We start from the raw sequence: 24070 nt of genomic DNA on the forward strand, positions 1-24070 counted from the left end.
CGGCACCTTCTTCTCCCTCAGACACCTCCAGACTTCTTGCCTTGGCACTCTATCGTATGCTTTCTCCAGATCAATAAATACCAGATGTAGCTCCCTTTGTTTCTCTCGATATTTTTCCATCATCTGTCGTAACCCAAAGATAGCATCTGTTGTTGATCTACCAGGCATGAAGCCAAATTGTTCCTTTGCAATCTCCACCTCCTTCCTCAATCTACCATCAAGAACCCTTTCTAAGATTTTCATTGTGTGGGACATCAACTTTATTCCTCTGTAATTTTTAGTCTTGTGCATCCCCTTTACCCTTGTAGATGGGAACAAGAGTACTCTACCTCCATTCCTCGGGTATATTTTCCTGTTGGCAAACTTTCATGAACAGGTCCCACAGCAGGTCAATTCCCTCTTCCCCCAGTGCCTTCCATGCCTCCACTGGAATTCTGTCGCGGCCCACCGATTTTCCATTCCTCATCCTCTTCATGGCCTCCGTCACTTCCATTCTACTGATGTTCTGCACCATCCCCCTCAGAAGGCTGCCCATCTCCTCTGTGAGTCCTTGCATTTTCCTCATTCAAAAGTCCCTCAAAGTATATTTTCCATCTGTTTCTTATGTCCATCCACATCCCTCCATAATACTCTTCCTTCAGCATCTTTGATCTGCCTCACATGTAAGATGCTTTATTTCTACATTTCGCTAGTTATGTATTTTCTACATTTCGCTAGTTATATTGTGATGGAGGTGGTAACAGAGGAGGTGAGAGAAGATGCACCTTGAACACCTTTAGATAATAGTTAGCAAGAAAATATGTTGCCTCTGTCTTCAGTAATGATAGATTATTACTGAACACCTTTAGATAATAGTTTGCAAGAAAATGGTAACATTGATGGTAGATCAAAATTTGTATGTTAAGAAAATCCTGCTGTTGTATTTATTCTGTAATAATGTATGGGTAATGAAAATACCAACAAGTAGGATTTGCTATTCTTTCTGTGATGTTATCCTATCAAAGGATAACATCACAGAACTAAATAAAAGTATGTATTTGAATACAGAGATATAGAACTCAGGCATGTCATATCTGAATAAGATTACCTTTTAGCAGTAAATTAGGAAGTGCAAATTCTTTATGAATAAATTACATTAATGCATTTGTAAGGAAAATTAAAAGATATTCATTCAGTTCCGATTCAGTAAATGAGTTATCAAAAACTAATACAAAGTCTCCTCCAGAAGAACAGTTGTTGCCTTGTGCTGTTAATTTACTTAATGGAAGCGTTAATGATCTTTTAAAAATTACTGCTACATTTGAAGATGATACTTCTAAGTCGGGCAATATGTGGACTACACCGTTATATCCAACCACTATCGATCCTCAACAATGTCAAGCAGAATATGCTTGGTGACTGAATATTAATCCTGAGAATACTTCAGTTGTTTTTTGTCCAGGACAGGGTTTTCAGTTTGTTGTTATGGGAGAAAGCTTGATCGAATATCCAAATGTAAAAGACATATATGAAGTAGTGAGTGATATTTTGAAATATGATCTTTTAGACCTATGTCTTAATGGACTGAAATCAAAATCGGATAAGACTGTATGTTGCCAACCAGCTGTTTTAGTCACATTTTTGTCTGCTGTTGAAAAACTAAGGGTTGATTCTTCCAGTACTGTATTGCAACTGCAGACTTCAGTGTTGGGGAATATGCAGCATTGGTTTTTGCTGTAGCCTTTTCGTTTGAGGATGTACGGCTGGTGAAAATTAGAGGAGAAGCAATGCAAGCTGCAGCAGAGCTACTATAAATAATGCATGATGACATTATTTTATAAAGCTGATGCTACAATAGGTTTTGCTTGTTTTTCTGCACAGGAATGGTGTGCTAGATTAGGTGTAGAAAATCCTGTTTGTTCAGTAGCAAACTTCTTTTTTCCAGGATGTCAAGTAATTGCAGGTAACCAGGAGGCACTAAAGTTTGTTGAAGTGAATGCTGCAGAATTTGGAATAACAAAGCTGAAACACCTTCCAGTGAGTGGTGCTTTTTATACCAAACTAATGAAACTTGTACAGAAAGTTCTTGCTCAAGGACTCTAAACTATACGATTTAGTTCTCCATTAATTCCAGTGCATTCTAACGTAGATGGCAAGCCATATCAGCATGATATAGTAAAGACACTTACTACTCAGGTATGTTCCCTTGTGAAGTGGGAGCAAATGCTTCATGTTATTTATGAAAGATCAGCTGATACTTCTTTCCCAAGAACTGTTGAATGCAGTCCTGGACAGAGTTTAAAAACTATTCTAAAAATGGTAAATGCAAAGGCATGGAAAAATTGCTCAGCCATTGATGTTCACTAAAATGGACTGCTGTTGCAAAAAATATTTATGTATTTGATCTATAATAGCACAACATTATTATAACTGCATTATTGTTATAGAACTTTCATGGTTAGACTCGGTACATTTGATCCATTATATCTTACAGTTTTACCATCAGCAGTCTTATGCAACATTAAATTTTTTCCACTCTGTCACACAACTTTCAGGGATGGGCCCTTGTTTTATCCTTAAATCTTACAGAAAACCATACTTTGTTTAAAAACTGAGCATAATTAATGAAAATGTATACTTCTTTAGTCACCGATCAGGCTACTTCACATTTCTTGTGAATAAAAACTCTCAATTTCAAGTTCACTTTATTATGAAGGTTTATTTTTATTCAATACATGATAGGAATAACTGCAGGAGATAATTTATTACAGAAATTAAGCTGAATATTAATGGATGCTATGCTCTAATTCATTGAAGAATCTTTAAAAGAACAGTAAAGTCCAAAGTTAAGTTTGGGTTTCATTATCCAATCAGAAATGTATTTTGGCTTTGAGATCATAAGGTCTTTAATGACGGCCAAATCAACCTATGACACAGCCACTATACTACAATAGATATCAAATTTCGATTTTGAAGAATTATTATTAATTTTTAACAAATGACAATGACTGGCCTGGTTGGCTGAGTGATTGGCATATCCACTCTCCAGCCAAAAGAGTGCAGGTTTGAATCCTGCTGTGGGCATGGACGTTTGTGATTGTCTGTGAAAATGCTACTGGTGGCAGTGGGCAAATGTCATTCGTGTCAGTCATGCTGTTTACTATAGTTGGTGAATTGAGTGGTGGAGATGGAGAGTTGTAGAGTAGGTGCCATCCCTCTATGAGTCTTTGGATTTCTTGGAGGTTTCACATAATCGAAAGACAATCTACATCTTTCGATTAACTGTTTTCAGTGAATTTTCATGGAACAAATTTCTAGCTTATCCCAGTAATGGTTCATTAAAAATAACACTCTATAGTTCCTTGTTTTGAGAAACCATTTGGGAGGAACTGATTCAATAAGATTTGAATTTCTTCTTTTCATATTATTATTATTATTATTACATCACACCTCCAGGGAGTCCAAAGACTCATCGAGGGAAGGTATCTACTCTACATCTCACTGCTCCACCAACCTTTATCATCTCACACCAACACCATCTACCGCTGACTACCAGATGGCATTGATAGTAGTAGTTGGAGAATTAATTAGTACTGGAGAGGATGAGATGTATTTAACGAAGTAGAGTAGTGTGCCCTACCACGATGAGTCCTTGGACTCCCTGGAGGCGTCACATAATAATAATAATAATATGCTACTGTTAGCGAGTCCTCCGGGGAGTCCAAAGACTCATTGAGGGAGGGTATCTACTCTACAACTCTATGTCTCACTGCTCCACAACCTTCATCATCTAACACCAATGGCATATACTGCCGACTACCACCACTAGTACTCTCACAGACAATCACAAACATCCATGCCCACGGTGGGATTCAAACCCATAGCCTTTTGACTGGAGAGCGGATACACTAACCACTCGGCCAACGAGGCTGGCGAAATATGATTTCATCATTTTTAGTATATTTAAAACTCTATTTTTTACGGTTTTGATTATACCTAATTTTGTTGAGGGTGATAGAATGAACTTGCCTGTAGGTGCCTTTCTGTATTATTTTCTTTCTTGTACACTTTTAATGATAATATTCCAGCAATGTCTTTTGTTGATAAGGATGTTTAAGAGTGGTAATTTTCTATCCTTTTCTTTCCATCTTTCCATCCTTCCAATGTGAATTTGATTTTCAGATATCGATTATTTAGAAAATATACAAAATCTTCAAGGTCTTTGTGGATATGTTTCCAAATGATAAAGTTGTCATCAACATATCTCCACTAGACATGTGGTTTTAAAGTTGCCCATGCTATAGCTACTCCCTGAAGTTTTTTTATGTATAAGTTGGTGATCAGAGGTGATAAAGGTGAACCCATTGCCAGACTATATATTTAGTAGTAGCATTTTAACTAATGAAGATTTGAGGCAGTGATGGAAGAGATGTATAATGTCTAAATGATATATAAGTTTTTAACAATCTCTATTGATCCTTCTACAGAGACTTTGGTAAATAATGAAACTACTTCTAAACTAGCTAATATCTCTGATGAAGACACAGGAACCACAAGAAGGCTTTGAACTACAGGAATAGACGACCAGAGGTCGTCTACTATTGTGGTTCAAAGCATACGCGAAAACAGAAAGCACATCACATGTATAGGATCAGTGCAGAGCAAAGAGATACCGGTAACCTATGGAGCACCACAAGGAGCTCTTCTATCTCCAATTCTGTTTAACATATACACACATGATATTAGCCATCTTCCCCTAAAAAGTAAAATCTTCCAATATGCAGACGGCATAACCATAGTATCCATTCACAACAATGCAGATATTGCTTACATGCAACACAACATCAATCTGATCACTAACTGTCTACTTGAAAATAGAATATATATAAATCCCGAAAAAACAAAGCTAATGATGTTCAAAAATACCCAGCCCCCACCCATATAAAATAAATATCTCACTATCCTAAATCCAACCTCCTCTACACAAAGCACTGATCCTAAAACCACAACCATCATATAGGCAAAAACAACATGCTATCTCGGACTTCACTTTGATGCTGATCAAAATTGGAATAGCCATATCTACACAGCAAATTCAGGATAACAGCAAGCAAACTATATCAATTAAAAGACATTGCACCTACACACATAAAAATACCAATCTATAAAGCATTATGCAAAATCATTTTAAGATATACAATTACATCATACTCATTCTGTGCAGACTACAAACTTAACAGATTACAATCATCATAAAATAAAATGGTAATACTGATATTTGGGGAACAAAGAGTTCCAATTGAGTCTGTTCACCCAAAAATTGTTGGAATAAGTAAGACATGGTTAGATGAGGACAATATCCTGACAGGAATAGAGATGGAAGGATATGATGTGTTTCGTGAGGATAGAAGTGGTAAAACGGGAGGGGGAGTGCTATTGATGATAGAGAAAGAGTTATTTCCATACAAAGTAGAGATGCAAGAGGGAAATAGTGCCAGTAGTTTTGAGGCAGTATGGTGTGAGATAGAGGTGAATAGAATCAAATACTTGGTGGGATGTTGTTATAGACAAGGAAATGTGGATGGTAGTGACTATGAAATATATAATCAATTGTCAAAGCAAATAAGAAAAGATCAATCATTATGGGTGATTTTAATTATGGCAATACAGACTGGAATGATGAGATAGCAACTGGAAGTAAAGAAAATGAATTTCTTGAGTTTTTGAGGGTAAACTATTTCAGACAGCACATGAGGATTGAGGGTCTTGAATTTGGTCATCTCATCAGAGAATATAATTATAAATGAAGTGTCAAATCACCCACCAATTGGTGAGAGTGACCATGAGTACCTGGGTGGTTGCCAGTAGCATGAGGACCTCTGTAAGAAAAGGGTATATGTGGAACTACAAGTTGTGGTGGTGGTGTGGGGGGTGATTATGAAGAGCTCAGGAGACAGCTTGCAGGTGTTGCATGGAATGAGGAGTTAGCTGGAAAAGAGATCAGTGCAGCTTGGGGGATTTTCAAAAACTATCTAGTCTATGCAATGTCTAAATGTATTCCAAGGATGACAAAATTAAATAAGGTAGGTGTGAAATGGATGAATAAAGGGATTAAGCACTCAATACAGAGAAAAAGGGCATTGTAGAGGCAGCATAAGAGAAGTGGAAATAACCAATTTCATGAGGACTACAAAGACCAGGCAAGGCGGGTGACTTGGTTGGTGAGGGTAGCTAAAGAGAGGTATAAACAGCAGTTAGCTAATGAAGCCAGAAATAATCCTAAGGAGTTCTTCAATATGTAGCCAGCAAAATAAAGAATATTATGGAAGGATGACATTGATTGGAGAAAATGGTATAAAGACAGCTGTTGCAGAATGTGTGGCGGAGATACTTAATGAGCAGTTCATGACGGTGTTTCAATCCTGTGAATGTGACTTCATGGAGAGAATGAGATAAAATTGTGAAGACAATACAAAGGCTTCTGGGAATGATCTGTAGGACACTGACTTGTAGAAGTAGGTTCTTATTCCATTGTATAAAGCTTTGATTATGCCACACATGGACTATTGTGACCAGATTTGGTCACCTGGTTTTCAGAAGGATGAAGAGATGTTGTAGGGGGTCCAGAGGTGACTGACTAAAGTGGTTTCTAACCTCTGGAATATAGAGTATCAGGAAAGATTGAGAAAATGTGGCTTGCAGAGTCTGGTGGATATGAGGAGGAGGAGGGGAGATATGATAGAGACCTACAAGTTATATGATCAATGCTGGAGAGGTTCTACAGAAAATAGTGGGAGATCAGCTGAGAACCAGAGGTCATCCCTGGAAGCTGTATAAGGAGGGTATTAGTAAGGGAGTGAGAAGCAGGTTTTTTTCATGCAGAGTTATGAATGATTGGAATGCCTTGCCTGAGAGAGTGGTGTCTGCAGAGAATATGAGTGTGTTTCAAGCATGGTATGATGAGCTGTGTGTTTGATAAAAGGACTAGAAGCATCTTTGACTCCATGGGATCTTGGGTAATAATAATAAGAAAACCACCCACATTTATGCTCTCAGCAAGGATGAAACACAAAATATTTAAGTTGAAACATTTACACCTCTACTGAAACATTACTTCAATCTAACCTACAGAGTAACCAGAAAAACATATCAGATACAAGACAACAGTCAACAAACTACATATCATAGAAGTATAATAATCACTACGGGAAAGCCAATCGAAACTTCTACATACCTGACATGATAAACAAACTGCCATTTGACGACAGAAACCTAGGTGAAACAGGTGCTATATAGATATTATAGTGAGACTGAAAATCAGAGAGAAATCTGTCTTTCTCTCTCTGAAACACACACACACACACACACACGCACACAAACCTATAACAAATCCTTCTCAAACACCATTACAAGGACACTAACATGACATATCCAAATCCAATCCTCCCCTCCTCCTTTTTCAAAAAAGTTAAACTGTACTCAAACAGTGCATATCTGTGGGCACATGCACTCACTTCTACACACTACCAGAACTAAGCATATATATATATATATATTTGTATGTATACACGGCTCGTGATAGGTACGAAACAAAACCATGAAACCACTGCCATTTATAATCTTCCTCAGATAAGCTCACAGAAGCTTCAAGGAAGAAAGCAGAAATGCTACTCAAACAAATTATTATTACTGTCATTGTTGTGTATATTTATATAAAATTATTGCATAACCAATATTGTTAAAATTAAAAAGATCACTCTTAGCATATTCAAATCATTGTAAATATGCATGTGAAAAAAATGTTAAATACATTATTATAATTAATATTTATGAACACATATACAGCAATCCCTCGATTAGTGCACCTAATGCATTCTTTAAAACAGGTGCATTAATCGAAAACGCACTAATCAAATATAATAACCTATGGGAAAAAGCATAATTCGTTCCTCAAATTTCTTTTTGAACCTTAATTTTTTTATAAAAGAATTAAGGTATGTCTCAGGGCCTAGTTAAAGGAAAAGCATGAACCTGAAAGACAATAAAACATATTCAGAATATAAATTTTATTATTCTACTTCTTAACAAAGAATTGAGCTAAGGAAGTTTTGCGGGCATTTTGTATCTTTTCATACAACCGACGGTATGGCCCTATTGCTTCTTCTACTCTTCTGCAAATTTTACTGCTTCTCTCTTCAACAGGGTCAGCCTCTAAGCATTGCTGCTTAGAGGCTGACCCTGTTAAAATTAAACTTAATTTTCCAACGTGTAATAATAAACAACTCATCCCAGAAGATGGATTGATTACTCTATTATCGGAATGGATTCTCCTTTTTGCGACATGCACAGAAGTATCGAAGGGTCTCGAATCTCTGAGCATACTATAGTAGATGACAAAAGTTTTGGCGGTAAAAATTTGGAACATAGTATACATAGTGTATGTATATGGAAGTAGTGTAGTATGCAATTAAAAATAATTTTGTAAAATGTTTTAAATCAGTAACTAAATTATTTCATTCTAGTGAGTGATTTTTTAAAAATAGTTAGCCATAAAAATGTAGAAAATATTTAAAATCTGTAACATTTATTTTTAAGATGTATATAGGTGCACTAATCGAATTTGGGTATCGAAAAAAAATGATGCACTAATCGAGAGATTACTGTATAATGTTATTTACTTAACCTTCTGAACGGAATAATTGTACTGAACAGAAAATGTGATAGTACCTTGAATTGTATATCTGTAAATATCATGTATGTGTGATGAGGTCAATAAATTTGTCTATGTCAAAAAAAAAAAATTGGAACTCCATTGAATCAAAGACTCATTGAGAGAGCTATACACTATTGCATACAATGTTCATCATTGCAATCTCACACACGCACACATACTGGGGGGGGGGGGTTCTGATAAACACCTAGAACAAAAATTAATTGATTTTACATCTTATATACCCTAAAAGAAAAAGAACAAATTATTACAATTTGATGAAACATGGGGTAATGGGTTTTAAGATATGTTCTTTCTTGTGGTTTAATGAGTTGCTTTAATATCATTTTTTTGTTCTAGGTGCTTATCAGAACTTTCATCACTGCCCTTGTATATGTAAATAATAATGATAATAAAAGAATAATAAATATTATTTTTTTCATCCCATGCAGTGATTCTTATTTATCATTCTATAATCATGAAGTATGTTAAATTATAATTTCCTGAATTTAATACAGTACTAAAAATATATCCCAAGAAAATAATATTATTTATTTATTTTTATTTTTTTAAATTTTATATCAGGTACAGGCAAAATTGATGTCAGTTACAAGGATCATTCAAATGATAAAATAATTATAGTAGGTACAATCCAAGATGAATCAGGAGGTCAGTGGAAACTTTTTCAAAAAAGTATAACTGGATTACCATCTTCATATCAGGTATGAAATAGTTTAGCTTAGCCATTCCTAATTTTTCTTGAATTATAACTACAATTCTAATTTTTTTTTTTTTTTTGTCATGAATTTCCATGCCTCTATTCTCTGAAATAAATCCATAATTCTGAATTTTTATTATACAATATATATATATATATATATATATATAACTGAAACAAAAAAGATAAAAACTGGTGAAATCTTTCTGAGCAATAAATACAAAATGTTATATTCAGGCAATGACAATCAAGGAAAAGAAGGAGTAGCCATAGTATTCAACACAAAATACGAGGCTAATCTTCTTGAATGGCAGTCTCAAGTAGAGTAATGTGGGCAAATATGAGAATGGGGAACCGGACAATGAGACTTATTTGTGCCTATGGTCCCACAGAAGATTCTACTAAGGTAGAAGTGGAGGAATTTTTTGAGGCTTTAGAGAAAGCAACTGACACAATGAAAAAGGAAAAGTTGGTCCTCCATGTTGGGGATCTAAATACCAGAGTAGGAAGTGATTGTGTGACATAAAAAAATGTTTTGGGAATATTTGGAAGAAAGAGCAAAGCTAATAATAATGGCAAATACCTGTTGGATTTCTGCTCAGGACATGGACTGGTTATTACTAACACCATGTTCCAACATAAAAATGTACACAAATTCACATGGTGAGAAGAGGCAAGGAATAAGAAAAGTCTCATTGACTATATTATTGTTGATAGTGATGTTTTCTTCCTGGTGCAGGACACCAGAGTGTACAAAGGATTTGAAATTGGAAGTGATCACTATTTAGTCTTGAGCAGGATAAAATTGAATTTCATATTGAAAAGAATGACATGTAAGAAAGTTTTAAAGCGAATAAAAGTTGAGCAGCTCTCAGATGTGAACTGTAGACTAAAATACACAAAGATTATTGAAGAAAAAATGAAAGAGTTTGAGAACAGGGATCAAACCTTGGAGATTCAGTGGCAAACTCCGAAGAAAACATTGATTGATTCTGCCAGAGAGGCATGTGGTGAAGTTGTCTGCAAGGATAGAAAAATTAGAACTCCATGGTGGACATAGGAAGTTAAAGAGGCAATGAAGGAAAAGAAGAACACATATCAAAAGTTCCTGGCAAATAAGTCAGCTTGTGCTCTTAGAGAATACAGAGACAAATGCAAGAATGCTAAACACTGTGTAAAACTAGCCAAACAAAAGTCATGCGAAGACTTTGGCAAGAATATAGAAAATAAATATCAAGAAGGTGGCAAAATATTCTGGAGGTTGTTGAAGAAGCTTAGGAATGGAGGAAAAAGTGCTGTAAAAGGAGTTAGAGATGATAAAGGTGACATGAAAACAGAAGAAAAAGATATCCTTCAAGTATGAAGTAATTACTTTGAAAAACTGCTAAATGAAACAAGCAGTGATGACAGCACAGTAAAAACCACTGACCAGCCATGCAGTCCGGAATACATATCCATACTTGAAGTAGAAAAAGCCATCAAAGGCTTAAAATGTGGAAAGGCAGCAGGGTAGATGATATTAGACCAGAAATGCTGAAGTATGGTGGTATAAAAGTCTTTCAGTGGCTGCACTGCATATTTCAGAAAGCCTGGACAGAGGGACGAATTCCCGATGATTGGAGTAGAGCTCTCATAGTACTCATATATAAAAAGGGAAATAGAACTGAATGTGAGAATTACAGAGGTATTTCACTACTAAGTGTTCCTGGCAAGATCTATGCAAGTATACTTGAGAAACGATTGAGAAGAATTGTGGAAGAAAAGCTGGGTGAAGAACAAGCTGGATTCAGGCCAAATAAAGGCTCTCAGGATGATCAGATCTTCACTTTACGACAAATAGTCGAGAAAACATGGGAATATAGCAAAGATCTGTTTTAACAAAGATTTATTTAAGTTTTGTTGATTTGGAAAAGGCATATGACAAGGTGCCAAGAGAGAAGCTATTCAATATGCTACAGTTATATGGTGTCAATGGGGCAGTATATCAATCAGTACTTAGTCTTTATTTGAGTTGTAAGTCAGCAGTTAGAATTGAAGGAAGTACAGGAAGATGGTTTAATTTTAAATCTGGTGGTAGACAAGGATGTACATTATCCCCTCTATTATTCATTATCTATATAGATCACATTATGAAGGAAAGTGGTATTAAACATGATATCAAAATTGGAGATGTTAATGTCAGCTCTTTGCTTTATACGGATGATGTTATACTTCTAAATAAATCTGCTACAAGTCTGCAAGATTCTCTGATTAAATTGAATAACTGTTGTAATAGACATGGTATGAAGGTCAGCAATAAAAATAAAAAGACAATGAAAATAGGCAGAATCATTGAAAATGTCAACTGTGTTGTGAATGGAGAACCTGTGGAACAAGTAAAACATTTCAGCCACTTAGGCACGATTTTTAGTGAAGATGGTAAATTCAATATAGAAATAGACAACAGAATCATCAAACCTGGTATGGTTGGAAGTCAATTGAATAAATTCATATGGAATAAGAGATAAATTAGTCGGAACACTAAATTAGCTGTATACAAGACAGTGTTCAAACCAGTTTTCACTTATGGATCTGAAAGCTGGGTCAGAAGTAAAACACTTGACCAAAGACTAGAGACTACAGATATGAGAGTCCTGAGAAAGATTAGAGGCAATATCATATTAAAAACGAAGATATTAGGAAAGAACTAGACATTGGCAGCATCCAGAAATGCATTAGCACAGCTAATCTCAGGTGGTATGGTCACTTAAACAGAATGAGCGAAGAAGCGAAATAAGTGTTGTCTGCCAAGTTGGCAGGAAAACGACCCAGAGGATGACCAAGATGTAGGCGGATTGATACAGTACAAAGTGCCTTAGACGATAGAAATATAAGATCTGATAATGTTGGATTCTTGACAAGTAACAGACTGATGTGGAGGAAAATTGTAGATAGGAAGTTAGTAATAATGTAATTTTTTTCATATAGTACTATCATATCCTGTACACCCCTTGAGGGTACATAGCAGGAATTTGATGATGATGATATATTATTATTATTATTACTATTATATGCGTATCTCCATGTGGTTGCAAGATTCATCATGAGAAACCTACACTAAGCATTATAGTCAGACATGTTCCATGGCAGCCAAAAAACATAAATAAGTTTCTCCTATTTTTCTCCTATAGGTAGAGATGACCTGCTAATATTTCTGGCTGGTATCTCCACTTGGGCCTGGCTCCCGCTGAAGAGACCTCAATAAAGGTCGAAACTAGTCTGGGTAGTGGCAATTCCCTTAATGCATAACATTATACATATCCGCAAGGGATGTGCTTTGCATTAGGGGAGATACTGAGATAGGAGTGTTAGTAGCTTGCTCCACCTTTGCAAGGAGTCGCTCTGGTGTTGCACTACCTTACCCCAGTCATGAATATACTTTCAGGCGCAAACTTTGTTTGCTCACACTTGGATAAAGGATTAAACTAAATTTATTATAAAGATAAGTTTCATTATTATTAAAGGTTTTAGTTTAAATTATGGGGAATTTAAGCTAGATATACCATATACGTATAGCGGGTAGTTTGCAGGTGGGGAATTTGTACTTAAAAGAACATAATATTTCATTATAGTTGTTAGTATTCTCAATGCAGTGTTTAAATAATAGTGGCAGCTGTAGCTCAGTTTACCAATGGCTTATTACCAAACACCACATTCCACATAATCCTGTAGTCTGCTGTGCTCAGCATACTACATTTTGCATAGCATCCTGCAGTATGCTCTGCAAAATGTAGTCCTTAAATGGTGCTTCTGGCATGTACATATCCCAGCAGTTAAAAATGTGGCAGGTGAGAGATCGAGAAGTTTATATCTCCATAAAATGTAGAAAAGGGAAAGAAGTTTGTAATTTTAAAATTAGCAAAATGGACCTCTGCAGTGTTATGTCAGAATATAGGTCAATATCGACAGTAAGAGACCACCATTGTGATAGAGGCTGAGGAAAATGAGTGGAATGTGAATGAAAACATAAAAGTAAGAAGTGTAGTAAGTTGGAAACATCATGAAGTTTTGAAATATGGTCTTGATTAGGAGGATGAATGTCGAGTAAGAATAGGTAGCTTACAGAGAGAGAGAGAGAGATACAATGAAAGAAGAAGTGGAACATATCAGGAATGAGTTGAGAAGCATGAAAGAAGAGATTAGAAGACAGGAAACAATGAATGTAAAGTGAATCAGAGTAGGAGTGAGGAGAGAGAGTTATGAAAATGATATAAGGGAGAAAATAGGAGAAGCAGTAAAAGAGAAAATGAGAGAAGGTTGAGACAGTGTGGAACCAGGGATGGAGAGATGACAGGACAACATTTAAGTGGAGGAACAAGACAAGAAAGATTTTGAGGAGAGATAGTGAGGGATGCATGTGAGCAAGGAAGCAACAGAGTGGTAACTGGTGTGATGTATGGAGACTCAATGAACCATCGAATCCATTGTACATGAACAAAAAAAAAAAACTATCTGGACGGTTTCATATCGGTAGAATGCCAGAAGAGTGGTTGCCTGTAGGAACAATAGATATTGTGACTGTGGCAATTAAGTGAGGAGAAAGCAGGATAAGATTATTGTGAGGGTCGACACAAATGATTTGAGAGGCAGTGTGAATCGAGTGGCAGGAGATATGAGGTACATGCTTGGGGTTGTAGGGCAGAACACTGAGAGGGAACATAATGAGTGTGTTGCCCAGGTATGATAATTGTGTGATTGTCTGTGAAACTACTAGTGGTTATGGTTGGCAGTAGATGGCATTGGTGTAGATGTTGAAGGTAGTTGTGATTGGTGGAGACAGAGAGTTGTAAAGTAGATGTTCTCCCTCAATGAGTCTTTTGACTCCCTGGAGGTGTTACATAATAATAACAATAATAATGCAGAGCTGCAAAGAAAAGTATCAGTAATGAATAGTATAATAGCCAAAATGTGAAAAAATTGAGGCTTGGATTATCTGGGTGTTTGGAGGGCATTTGAGGACAAAAATGAACTGTATATGCGAGAAATAGTTTGCATTTGAATGAGGAAGGATGTAGCTATCTGGAGAGAATGTGGTTCTCTAAACAAGTCAGTGAGTTAATGCAGGGAAACTATAGAATTATCAGAGTGGGTAGTAGCCGGGGTAGCCTCTTGTGAGAATGGTTGCTCAGGAAAAGGGAAAATACACAATGTAATGCTGAATCCATAGAGTCTGGAGGGAATAATGGGTATAGAAATAGTGAAAAAGTCTTGATACTAATGCCAGGAGTATCCAGAATGAAGGAGATGAATTAGCAGTGGTGATAGCATTAGCCAGTCCACAGATTATTGGAAACTCTGAGACATGGTTGACAGAAGATGATATACTCACAGAAGTACAACTAGCAAGGTATAGCATTTTTTGGTGGGATAGGAAGAGAAAGTGAGATGGAGTACTGTTTATGATATGTGATTAGTTATGTCCTATTCATTGTCAAGGATTTGGAGAGCAGTAGCACTAATGGTTTTGAAAGCATATGGTGTGAGGTAGATATGGGACAGACAGGATATTTAGTGGGGTTTTGCAACAAGCCAGGGTGATGAGCAAGAGATGTTTAGGTAGTTGAACTTGGCAAGTGCAACAAAAATGATTGTTATAGGTGATGTAACTAACTATAATAATATAAATTGGAAAGAGGAAACTGCATGAAGTAGTAAGGGAATGGAATTTCTGGAGGTACAAATGTCTTTGGCAACATGTATAGTAGAAGGAGCATGAGGATGAAGAGTTTTTAAATAGATTTAGTCATAGTATCCAAAGATCTGACTATAACTGAGATGGCATCTCTGCCACAAGTTGGAGAGAGTGACATTGTGGTTTTGACTTTGAAGATGAATAGACATAATAAACATAAACAGGATTATGAAAGAGAAAGGAATGTATGTTGAATTATAAGGCATCTGATTATAATAGTCTTAGATATCACCTTGGGGCAGTTCCATGGAGGGAGGAATTGGAAGAACGAGAGATTATTAGTGCTTGGGAAATTGTGAAGGAATATTTATTAGCAGAAATAGTAAGCTGTATACCATGATTGAAGAAGATGATACAATTTGGTATAAAGTGGATGACAAACAATATCAAACAGGAAATGCAGGTTAAAAAGGAGTTATGGAAGAGAATTAGAGAAAGGAGTGGCGAGTAGATGCATTAAGAATATAAGAGTTAGGCCAGGAGTGTGACTAGTATGGTAAGGAAGGCAAAACTGGAATATGAGAAGAGATTGGCCTTGAGATCCAAAGAAAATCCTAAGAAATTTTAGATCCTAAGATCCAAAGAAAATCCTAAAAAATCTAAAATTCTAAATTCTAAAAATCTGAAATAAAAACATTTAAAGCTAAAAACTCTGGATGTCAATAAAGCAGTGGGACTGGATGGAATTTGGAATTTTGCCACAGGTTTTGAGAAAATATGCTAAAGTACTGGTAGATCCATTGACTGGGCTTTTCAATGAAAGTTTGGCCAAGGGAAAGATCCTTGGGTACCCTTCCCTTCATCAACCGCTTTTATCACTTTATTATAAAAGGTAATCAGATTACTAAAACAAGAGTGCACCTTAAAATATGCATGCTGCCTCTCACAGATAACATTATCATCATCTGCCCAAAGCTGCATATTGGCCCCTTACTAATTTCTCCAAAATCTTAACAACTACTAATGAAAAACAAACTGGTCTATAATTTGACACTTCCAGTCTGCTACCACCCTTCATATTATGTCATATCATAGCAAGTCATATTATGCAATTTTTTTGGATTTTACAAAGGCATTTGACAGGATACCACATGATAAACTGATATTTAAGTTGCATTACATTGGTTTAGATACGAATTTAGTCAACTGGATTTGGGATTGGTTATCTGAGAGGTATCAGAGAGTATGGGGGAACAGTTTCAAGGAGGTACAAGGTTACAAGTGGGGTACCATAGGGTTCGCAGTTGTGACTTGTATTGTTCAACATTTATATCAATGACATTTTAAATGAATTGTATGGGGATATTCAGTTATTTGCAGATGATATGAGCTGGGGAGGGTTATTAGTAGTAATGCAGGTGTGGTAGTCCTGCAAGAGTATTTTAAGCAAACTGGACAGTTGGGCTAATGATGAGGATGTCATTTTAATTATGGGAGATACTGAGACAAGGAGTGATGAGAGCTTGGTCGACCTTTATTACGAGTTGCCTCAGTCCTGAAGGTACTTCAGGTGCAAACTTTGTTTGCTTGCACTTGGATAAAGGATTAAACTAAATTTATTATAGTCTAATCAAGTGGAAAATAAACTTCCAACAGTATCTTTTTTTTTTGACTGTCATTCATACAAGTCTCATCCCCAACTTTCCATCACTTTGTCCTGCCATAATCACATTTTCAACCTTGTATCCATCTTCCATTTAGCCGTGATCAGCCTACATGTGGACTGTTGTATTCATTGGTCACTGGAATTTGAAGGAGATACATTAACACGTTCGCTGCCAACTACGAGTATACTTGTAGTTCGTATATGAGCTTCACAAGACAACTACGAGTATACTCGTATGTCGATTTACCGACCTCCTATGCCAAACACGAGTTATCCCTTTGTATAATTACCTTAATTTGGACCCTTGGATTCTGAATAAAGCGGAGAGCATGTCTGGGGACTTGGTAGAAGAGAAATAGTTTCAACTAAAATATAGTATATTGTGTATATGCCTCAGATGCCAACTACGAGTATACTTGTAGTTCGTATATGAGCTTCACAAGCCAACTACAAGTATACTCGTATGTCGATTACAAACCTCGTATGCCAAGTGCGAGTTAATCCGTAGTATAACATCGTAATTTGTAAATCAATTTTAAACTCGGCTTTCCTCACTATTTTGTAAAGCATATAAATTGGTTTGTTCTACTAAAATTGTGAGAAAATCTTCAGAAAAGAAAAGTTCAACTAACCTTTTGATACTGAAATTTCCAGTGTCAATTTTAAAACCTGCAGTTTCAACAAAGTCAAATTGTGGGGCTCTTCTTCTGAATTTTCCCAATAAGTTGATGTTGATGTATTTGGCTGGTTGCTAACTTCATCTTCAAAAGTTTCTTCATCATCGGAGTCACCGCTAGAGTCATCTGTAGGATCATCTTCGGAATTGGAACCAATATTTCATGAAATTCATCATCGCTCATATTAGCATAAGCTTCTACTTCTATATCAATAAGTTTTCTTTTACTGGTCATGGCGAAATTGAAGGTTCTTAGAGACTAGAAACTAAAACTGAACTAGACGCAATAAACACTGGCGTCAGCACATGTAATATATAGATGGAAGTGATATGAGATTACTCGTAGTTGGCATATGAAACAAAATTCGATCTGATAAGCCGGCTATGAGATTACTCGTAGTGACCTTGAAGATGGGAGTGATACGAGATTACTCGTAGTTGGCATATGAAACAAAATTCTGTCTGATAAGCTGGCTATGAGATTACTCGTAGTGACCTTGAAGATGAGAAAAGCGCTTAGCGTGCGGGAACAAACTATGACTGAGTAGCGTGGCAGCGAACATGTTAACCTTGGAGAGTACAGAGGTGAATAACCAGTGATATCAGGACTGTACAATTTGGCCAGCCTGACTGGCCAAGTGGTTAGCGTATCTGCTCTGCAGCAAAAAGGCTGCAGGTTCGAATCCCGCCATGGCCATGGATGTTTGTGATTGTCTGTGGAAATACCACTGGCAGTGATAGATGGCATTGGTGTAGTTGAGGTCAGTTGTGGATGAGTGGTGGAGACACAGCTGTAGAGCAGGTGCCCTCCTTCAGTGAGTCGCTGGACTCCCTGGAAGTATCGTAATAATAATAATAATATAATAATTTTAATTATTAGGAGAGACTGAAAGACAGACAGAAGATGGAATGTCATGATTTAAACATTTAAACTGTTGAGAAGAATTTTCAGGATTGACACAAAGCAGAGTTTTTATATAATAGAACAAAAGGAAGGAAAAAGGACAAGATGCCATCCCTAAAAGTCATTATTAATAATAATAATAGCAGTAACAACAACACATTATCATAAAATGAAAAAAAAAAAAAAAAGATAGTGATCATCATAGTAAAGAATTCTATGTCTAACTGCCCAGTTCTGTATAGCCAGAGATATTCAGACCAGTCCATACTTGGGAACTTCTCTCCTAGAACAATGTTAGTGGGGTAGTACTATTTTTGCTTTCTTTCCACTTCTTAGGAACCTTCCTCACTGTAAACCTTATTAAATAACCAGGTCAAGGACATAGCTAAAAATATCTTTTGTACAATCCTTAAAAATATATATCATCCATTCTTACAGCCATATTAATATATAACCCAACCAATACTTGATATACATCTAATTCTTTTACCTCTAATTCTCCTAATGATATATACTGTCCACGCGGTTAGCCTAGTGGCTGTATGCTTCTCAACCATATGCCTAGGGAAGAAGTGACCCAGGTTCGATTCTCGTCGGTGACATGAGTAGCTTAAGGATCTTCCTCAGTCATAGCCAAGTTAGCTGGTCTTGGGCGTGGACAGCAGGGTTTTTTCCCCAGTTTCTCTGGGGTTTTTTCCTCCCCCAAAACAGGCAAACCAACCCCGTGAACACCCTCTTTGACAGACATGGGATACCACTGGGAATAAGGAGAAACCAACCTATTCTGCAGGATTATAGATTATGGAGGCTTATGCTGTAAAATGTGTGGGCCTGCTCGAAAGCATAACATATGATGAACGATGATGATATACACTGATATAGTATTCGTTAAATAATTTCACTATATTGTATGTAATGGTTGCTCTGCTACAATAACTATCCACTAGTGTAAATCTGCCAGAATTATTCTTCTCTTTCTTGCCATGTAATAGAATAATCCCCTTGAATTATTATTATTATTATTATTATTATTATTATTACCCAAGACCTCATGGAGTCAAAGACTCATCTGAGAGGTCCTTTTATCACACACACATCTCATCAAGACACTCAAATGATGTTTAAGACATCATTTGAGTGACTTAAGCACACTCAAACTCCTTGCAGACACCACACTCTCAGGCAAGGAATTCCAATCATTGACAACTCTGCATGAAAAAAACCTGCCTCTCACTCCCCTACTCACACCCTCTTTATACAGTTTCCAGGGATGATCTCTGGTTCTCCCCTGATCTCCCACTATTCTCTGTAGAATGTCTCCAGCATTGATCTTATAACAACCTCTTACCAACTTGTAGGTCTCTGTCATATCTCCCCCTCTTCCTCCTGTCCACCAGACTCTGCAAATTACATCTTCTCAATCTTTCCTTATACTTGACATTCCAGAGGTCAGAAACTACCTTAGTCAATCGCCTTTGGACCCTTTCCAACATCTCTTCATCCTTCTGAAAACCCAGTGACCAAATCTGGGCACAATAGTCCATGTGTGGCCTAATCAAAGCCTTATACAATGGAACAAGAATCTGACTACTTCTACAAGTCACTGTCCTCTGCATCCTTCCCAGAAGCCTTTGTGTTGTCTTCACAATTTTGACAATGTGTCCCCAAAATTTTAGATCCTTATCCACTATATCCCCCAGATCTCTTATTTCCTCTACTTCCTACAATATATTCTCACCAAGCATAAATTCTGCATCCCATCTTTGTTTTCCAAATTTTAAAACCTTACATTTTGCAACATTGATTTCACATCCCCATTTCCGTGCCCAATCACTCAATTTATTCAAGTCTTCTTGCAAGGCCACAACATCTTCACTAGTCTTTATGGTTTGTCCCAACTTTGCATCATCTGCAAACAACTGAATATCTCCATCCAAATCTTTGCCAATATCATTAATATACAAGTTAAATAGTAATGGCTCTAAAACAGATCCCTGAGGCACTCCACTAGTGACTTTCCTTTTCCTCGACATTGCACCCCCATACACAACTTGTTGATACCTATCAGATAGCCAGTCTCGAATCCAATGCACTAATCTAATATCCAACCCAATCTGCTCTAGTTTGACTGTCAACTTATCATGAGGTACTCTATCAAAAGCTTTTCCAAAATCCAAGTATATTACTGTGTATCCTTCTCCTCTGTCGAAGGAAGCAGTCACTTTATTGTAATAAGTAAGTAGATTACTAAAAGATGACCTTCCTTTAGCAAATCCATGCTGTCCATCAAAGATTATATGATTGTTGTCAACCCAACTCTGGATCCTAGTTCTCACAAGCTTCTCCAACAACTTAACCACAACATCTGACACAGAGATAGGCCTATAGTTTGATGCTTGAGTTCGATCACCTCCTTTATGAAGTGGCACAATCTTGCCGTCCTTCCACTCCTTAGGAACTTGACCAAGTGCAAGACTCGTATTAAAAAAATATGTCAAGGCAGGTGTCAAATCTCTGGCACATTCCTTCAGAACACGCGGTGATATATTATCAAGTCCCACAGCCTTATTTACATCTAGTGTACTCAACTCCCCAAACACCTCTTGCTCACTTACAGTTAGTCTCTCCTCCCCATCATCAACTGCTCTCAATCTCTCCATGAAGTCACATTCACAAGATTGAAAGATCTTTATGAACTACTCATTAAGTATATCTCTTCATTCCAGTCTATATTGCTAGAATTAAAATCACCCATAATGGTTACCCTTTTTTTATTTGCTTGGCTTATTTGACTGCACATTTCACTATCACCACCATCCACATTACCAGGTCTATAACAACATCCCACCAAGTATTTGATTCTATTCACCTCTATCTCACACCATACTGCCTTAAAACCACTGGCTCTATTTCCCTCTTGCATCTCTACCTTGTATGGACTCTTTTTCTATCATCAGTAGCACTCCCCCTCCCTTTTTACCCCTTCTATCCTCACAAAACATATCATACCCTTCCATCTCTATTCCTATCAGGATGTCGTCCTCATCTAACCATGTCTCACTTATTCCGACAATCTTTGGGTGAACAGACGTGATTAGTGCAACCATTTCATCCACCTTGTTTCTTATACTTCTAGCATTGGTATACAAACACGACAGCTTATTTCTGGATCTACAGCTAGTTCCACTGATACCACTCACTTAATGTGATCTCTCCACTGGACTGGGGCCATATCTCTTCAATTACCTCTTCATGCCTCTGATTGTTTTGACTACCTTGTACCTCCTCCATAACATCTTTTTCTTGTTATTCGTTTCACTTTTGATTTCACTGTTCATGCATTTCACTCTTATTTTGTTTATTCACTTAATTCTTAGTATATATTATTTCTTGTGTCAGATTATACCTGATGAATTCTCATTTACTGTCAATTTTTTTCTATGCAGCTCATCAAGTGCTTTATCACATAGTGCTTCCCATAATCTCCCTACACCCCTTATAATTTCACATATATCCTATTTTTTTTTGGCAGTAACCTTTCCTTGTTTCATCACTTCTCAAACAAGTACATCACGATCGCTCTAACCAACTGACAGCATTCTTAATACCTCATTAAAAACCACAACCAAAACCGTTTAGAATTTTTGCATGCTTTCTTAATTTAATTTTCTTAATTAATTTATTACTATTATTGTTATTACTTGACACTTCCAGGGAGTTCAAAAGCTCATCGAGGTAGGGTACACTACTCTACAACTCTGTCTCAACCACTCACTCAATCCACCAACAACAATGACTGGAACAACACCAACACCATCTACCTCCCACTACTACCACTTTTACCGACACTCGTAAACATTAATGTCCATGGTGGGATTCAATCCCGCAGCCTTTTGGCTGGAGAGTGGATATGCTAACCACTCAGCCAACCAGGCTGGCAATTTATAAAGTCAATTAATTTATAATGTTAAACAAATAAGTTAATTTCTACTCAGAATCTGATTTAACACTCTCTACTATGCTGGTAACCCTTCTAGTCTGCACTCTGTATTCTTCATGAGCATACTGATGACCTTTTTCTTTATATTTCCTACACAGTGTTTTCTATTTTTCCAGCTCCCATTTTATATTATTACTACTCCATTTAATTCCACTTGTTCTATCCTCCCAGCACTAGATATAATCTTCCTTCTCTCAAACAATCCTTCACAGTTCCCATGCACCACTGACATTCTTAAATTGTAGCTTCTTATGCCATTGCGCTGTTCCAGGCTGTTTCCTAAACATATCCTAATTACCTACTTTGTTATCCTATATAACAATTCCACATCACTCAATCATTCTTGACTGAAAATTCCACATGTTTTACAAAACTTACAGAAGAAAACTGCCAGTCACTAGAAGCAGGCTGGCCACCATGGTTATCCATACATCTTCTGATGCTCTTACCAGATTCAGCTCTGTCAATTCCCCTGGTCCCCTCTATTACATGCTGTTGCAGTGATTTTCCCTTAATAGCTGTATAAATTTCATTTCCATCTTGCTATATACACCTTCCTCCAGTCTATGTCCCTATAGTTTAAGTTCCAATAATAACTACTCGATGTTCTACAGAGAATAGTGGGAGATCAGGGGAGAACCAGAGGTCATCCCTGGAAACTGTATAAAGAGGGTGTGAGTAGGGGAGTGAGAGGCAGGTTTTTTATGTGCAGAGTTGTGAATGATTGGAATTCCTTGCCTGAGAGTGTGGTGTCTGCAAGGAGTTTGAGTATGTTTAAGACATGGTATGATGAGATGTGTGTGATAAAAGGACCTCCCAGATGAGTCTTTGACTCCATGAGGTCTTGGGGTAATAATAATAATCTCTACTTATTGCGGTAATCTGCCAATGTATGACTTGCACAGAAAAATGTGGATGCTAATATATATATATATGTATATATATTTGTCCTGTTGGTCTCCATATCACACCACACAACCTCAAATGATGAACCATCTCACTGACCTAAAATCCTCCCTAACTTTTATTTATGTTGATATTTTCAACTCAGCAATACTCCTTCTTGGCCTCTTCCTTCTATCTTCCCTGAAATTACAATATCCTTATATTGTATCCTTGTAACTATATCATCTTCTGTCAACCAGGTCTTACTAATAAATACTTAATTTTTGGCCAAGTCAATTTATGACCAATGCAAAAAAAACTCCTCCCATTTATTCAGAGATTTTTAGCACTCCTGTGCATGTATTTCAACATCCCCTTTCATGTTATTACTAATAAAATGTAAGGGTAACTAATTAGACATTAGTTACCCATTATTAATCCATTCTGATTTGAAAACTGGAAGTTGTACTGAACAGTCCAAGATATATCTTTTTGCACACATATACTCATTTGTTCTTGGGTAGCCATGTTTGACTGGTATTTACCCAAAGGTCTGCATCAAAGGTGGTTTTGGAATTAGATAATTGGGGAAAGTATTGCTGAGAGATATGAATTCCATTGAATTCACTCTATAAATCTATAAAATGTACAATATCTCATTGACTCATTAGTCTTCATGGCCCTTCTTTTCAGTTGAGTCCTGTCACACTGAGACAACATGTTCAGAATCTTTACATTCTCACTCTTCTTTTTTGCTTCTCAGTCACTCTTTCATAACTTCTCCCATTTCTTTCTCACCCTTCAAATTGTTCATACCTGTCAAAACAATCAACTCTTTCGTATATCATCTCAGCACACTCT

At 36.7% G+C, this 24070-nt stretch overlaps 1 protein-coding gene across 1 annotated transcript in view; it reads left to right on the forward strand.

Moving 5' to 3' along the window:
- Positions 1-24070, forward strand: part of LOC150101230 (MAM and LDL-receptor class A domain-containing protein 2-like) — a 1363156-nt gene that overhangs the window by 442103 nt on the left and 896983 nt on the right. Inside the window, exons 18-19 of the mRNA XM_090402193.1 lie at positions 1442-1657; positions 9275-9411. Of these exons, the coding sequence (XP_090258319.1) occupies positions 1442-1657; positions 9275-9411 (353 nt within the window). The remainder of the gene's footprint in view (positions 1-1441; positions 1658-9274; positions 9412-24070) is intronic.

This window comes from Typopeltis vanoorti, chromosome 12 (genome assembly GCF_054136105.1).
Source record: "Typopeltis vanoorti isolate ZY-2024b chromosome 12, IOZ_Tvanoo_1.0, whole genome shotgun sequence".
Lineage (NCBI taxonomy): Eukaryota > Metazoa > Arthropoda > Arachnida > Uropygi > Thelyphonidae > Typopeltis > Typopeltis vanoorti.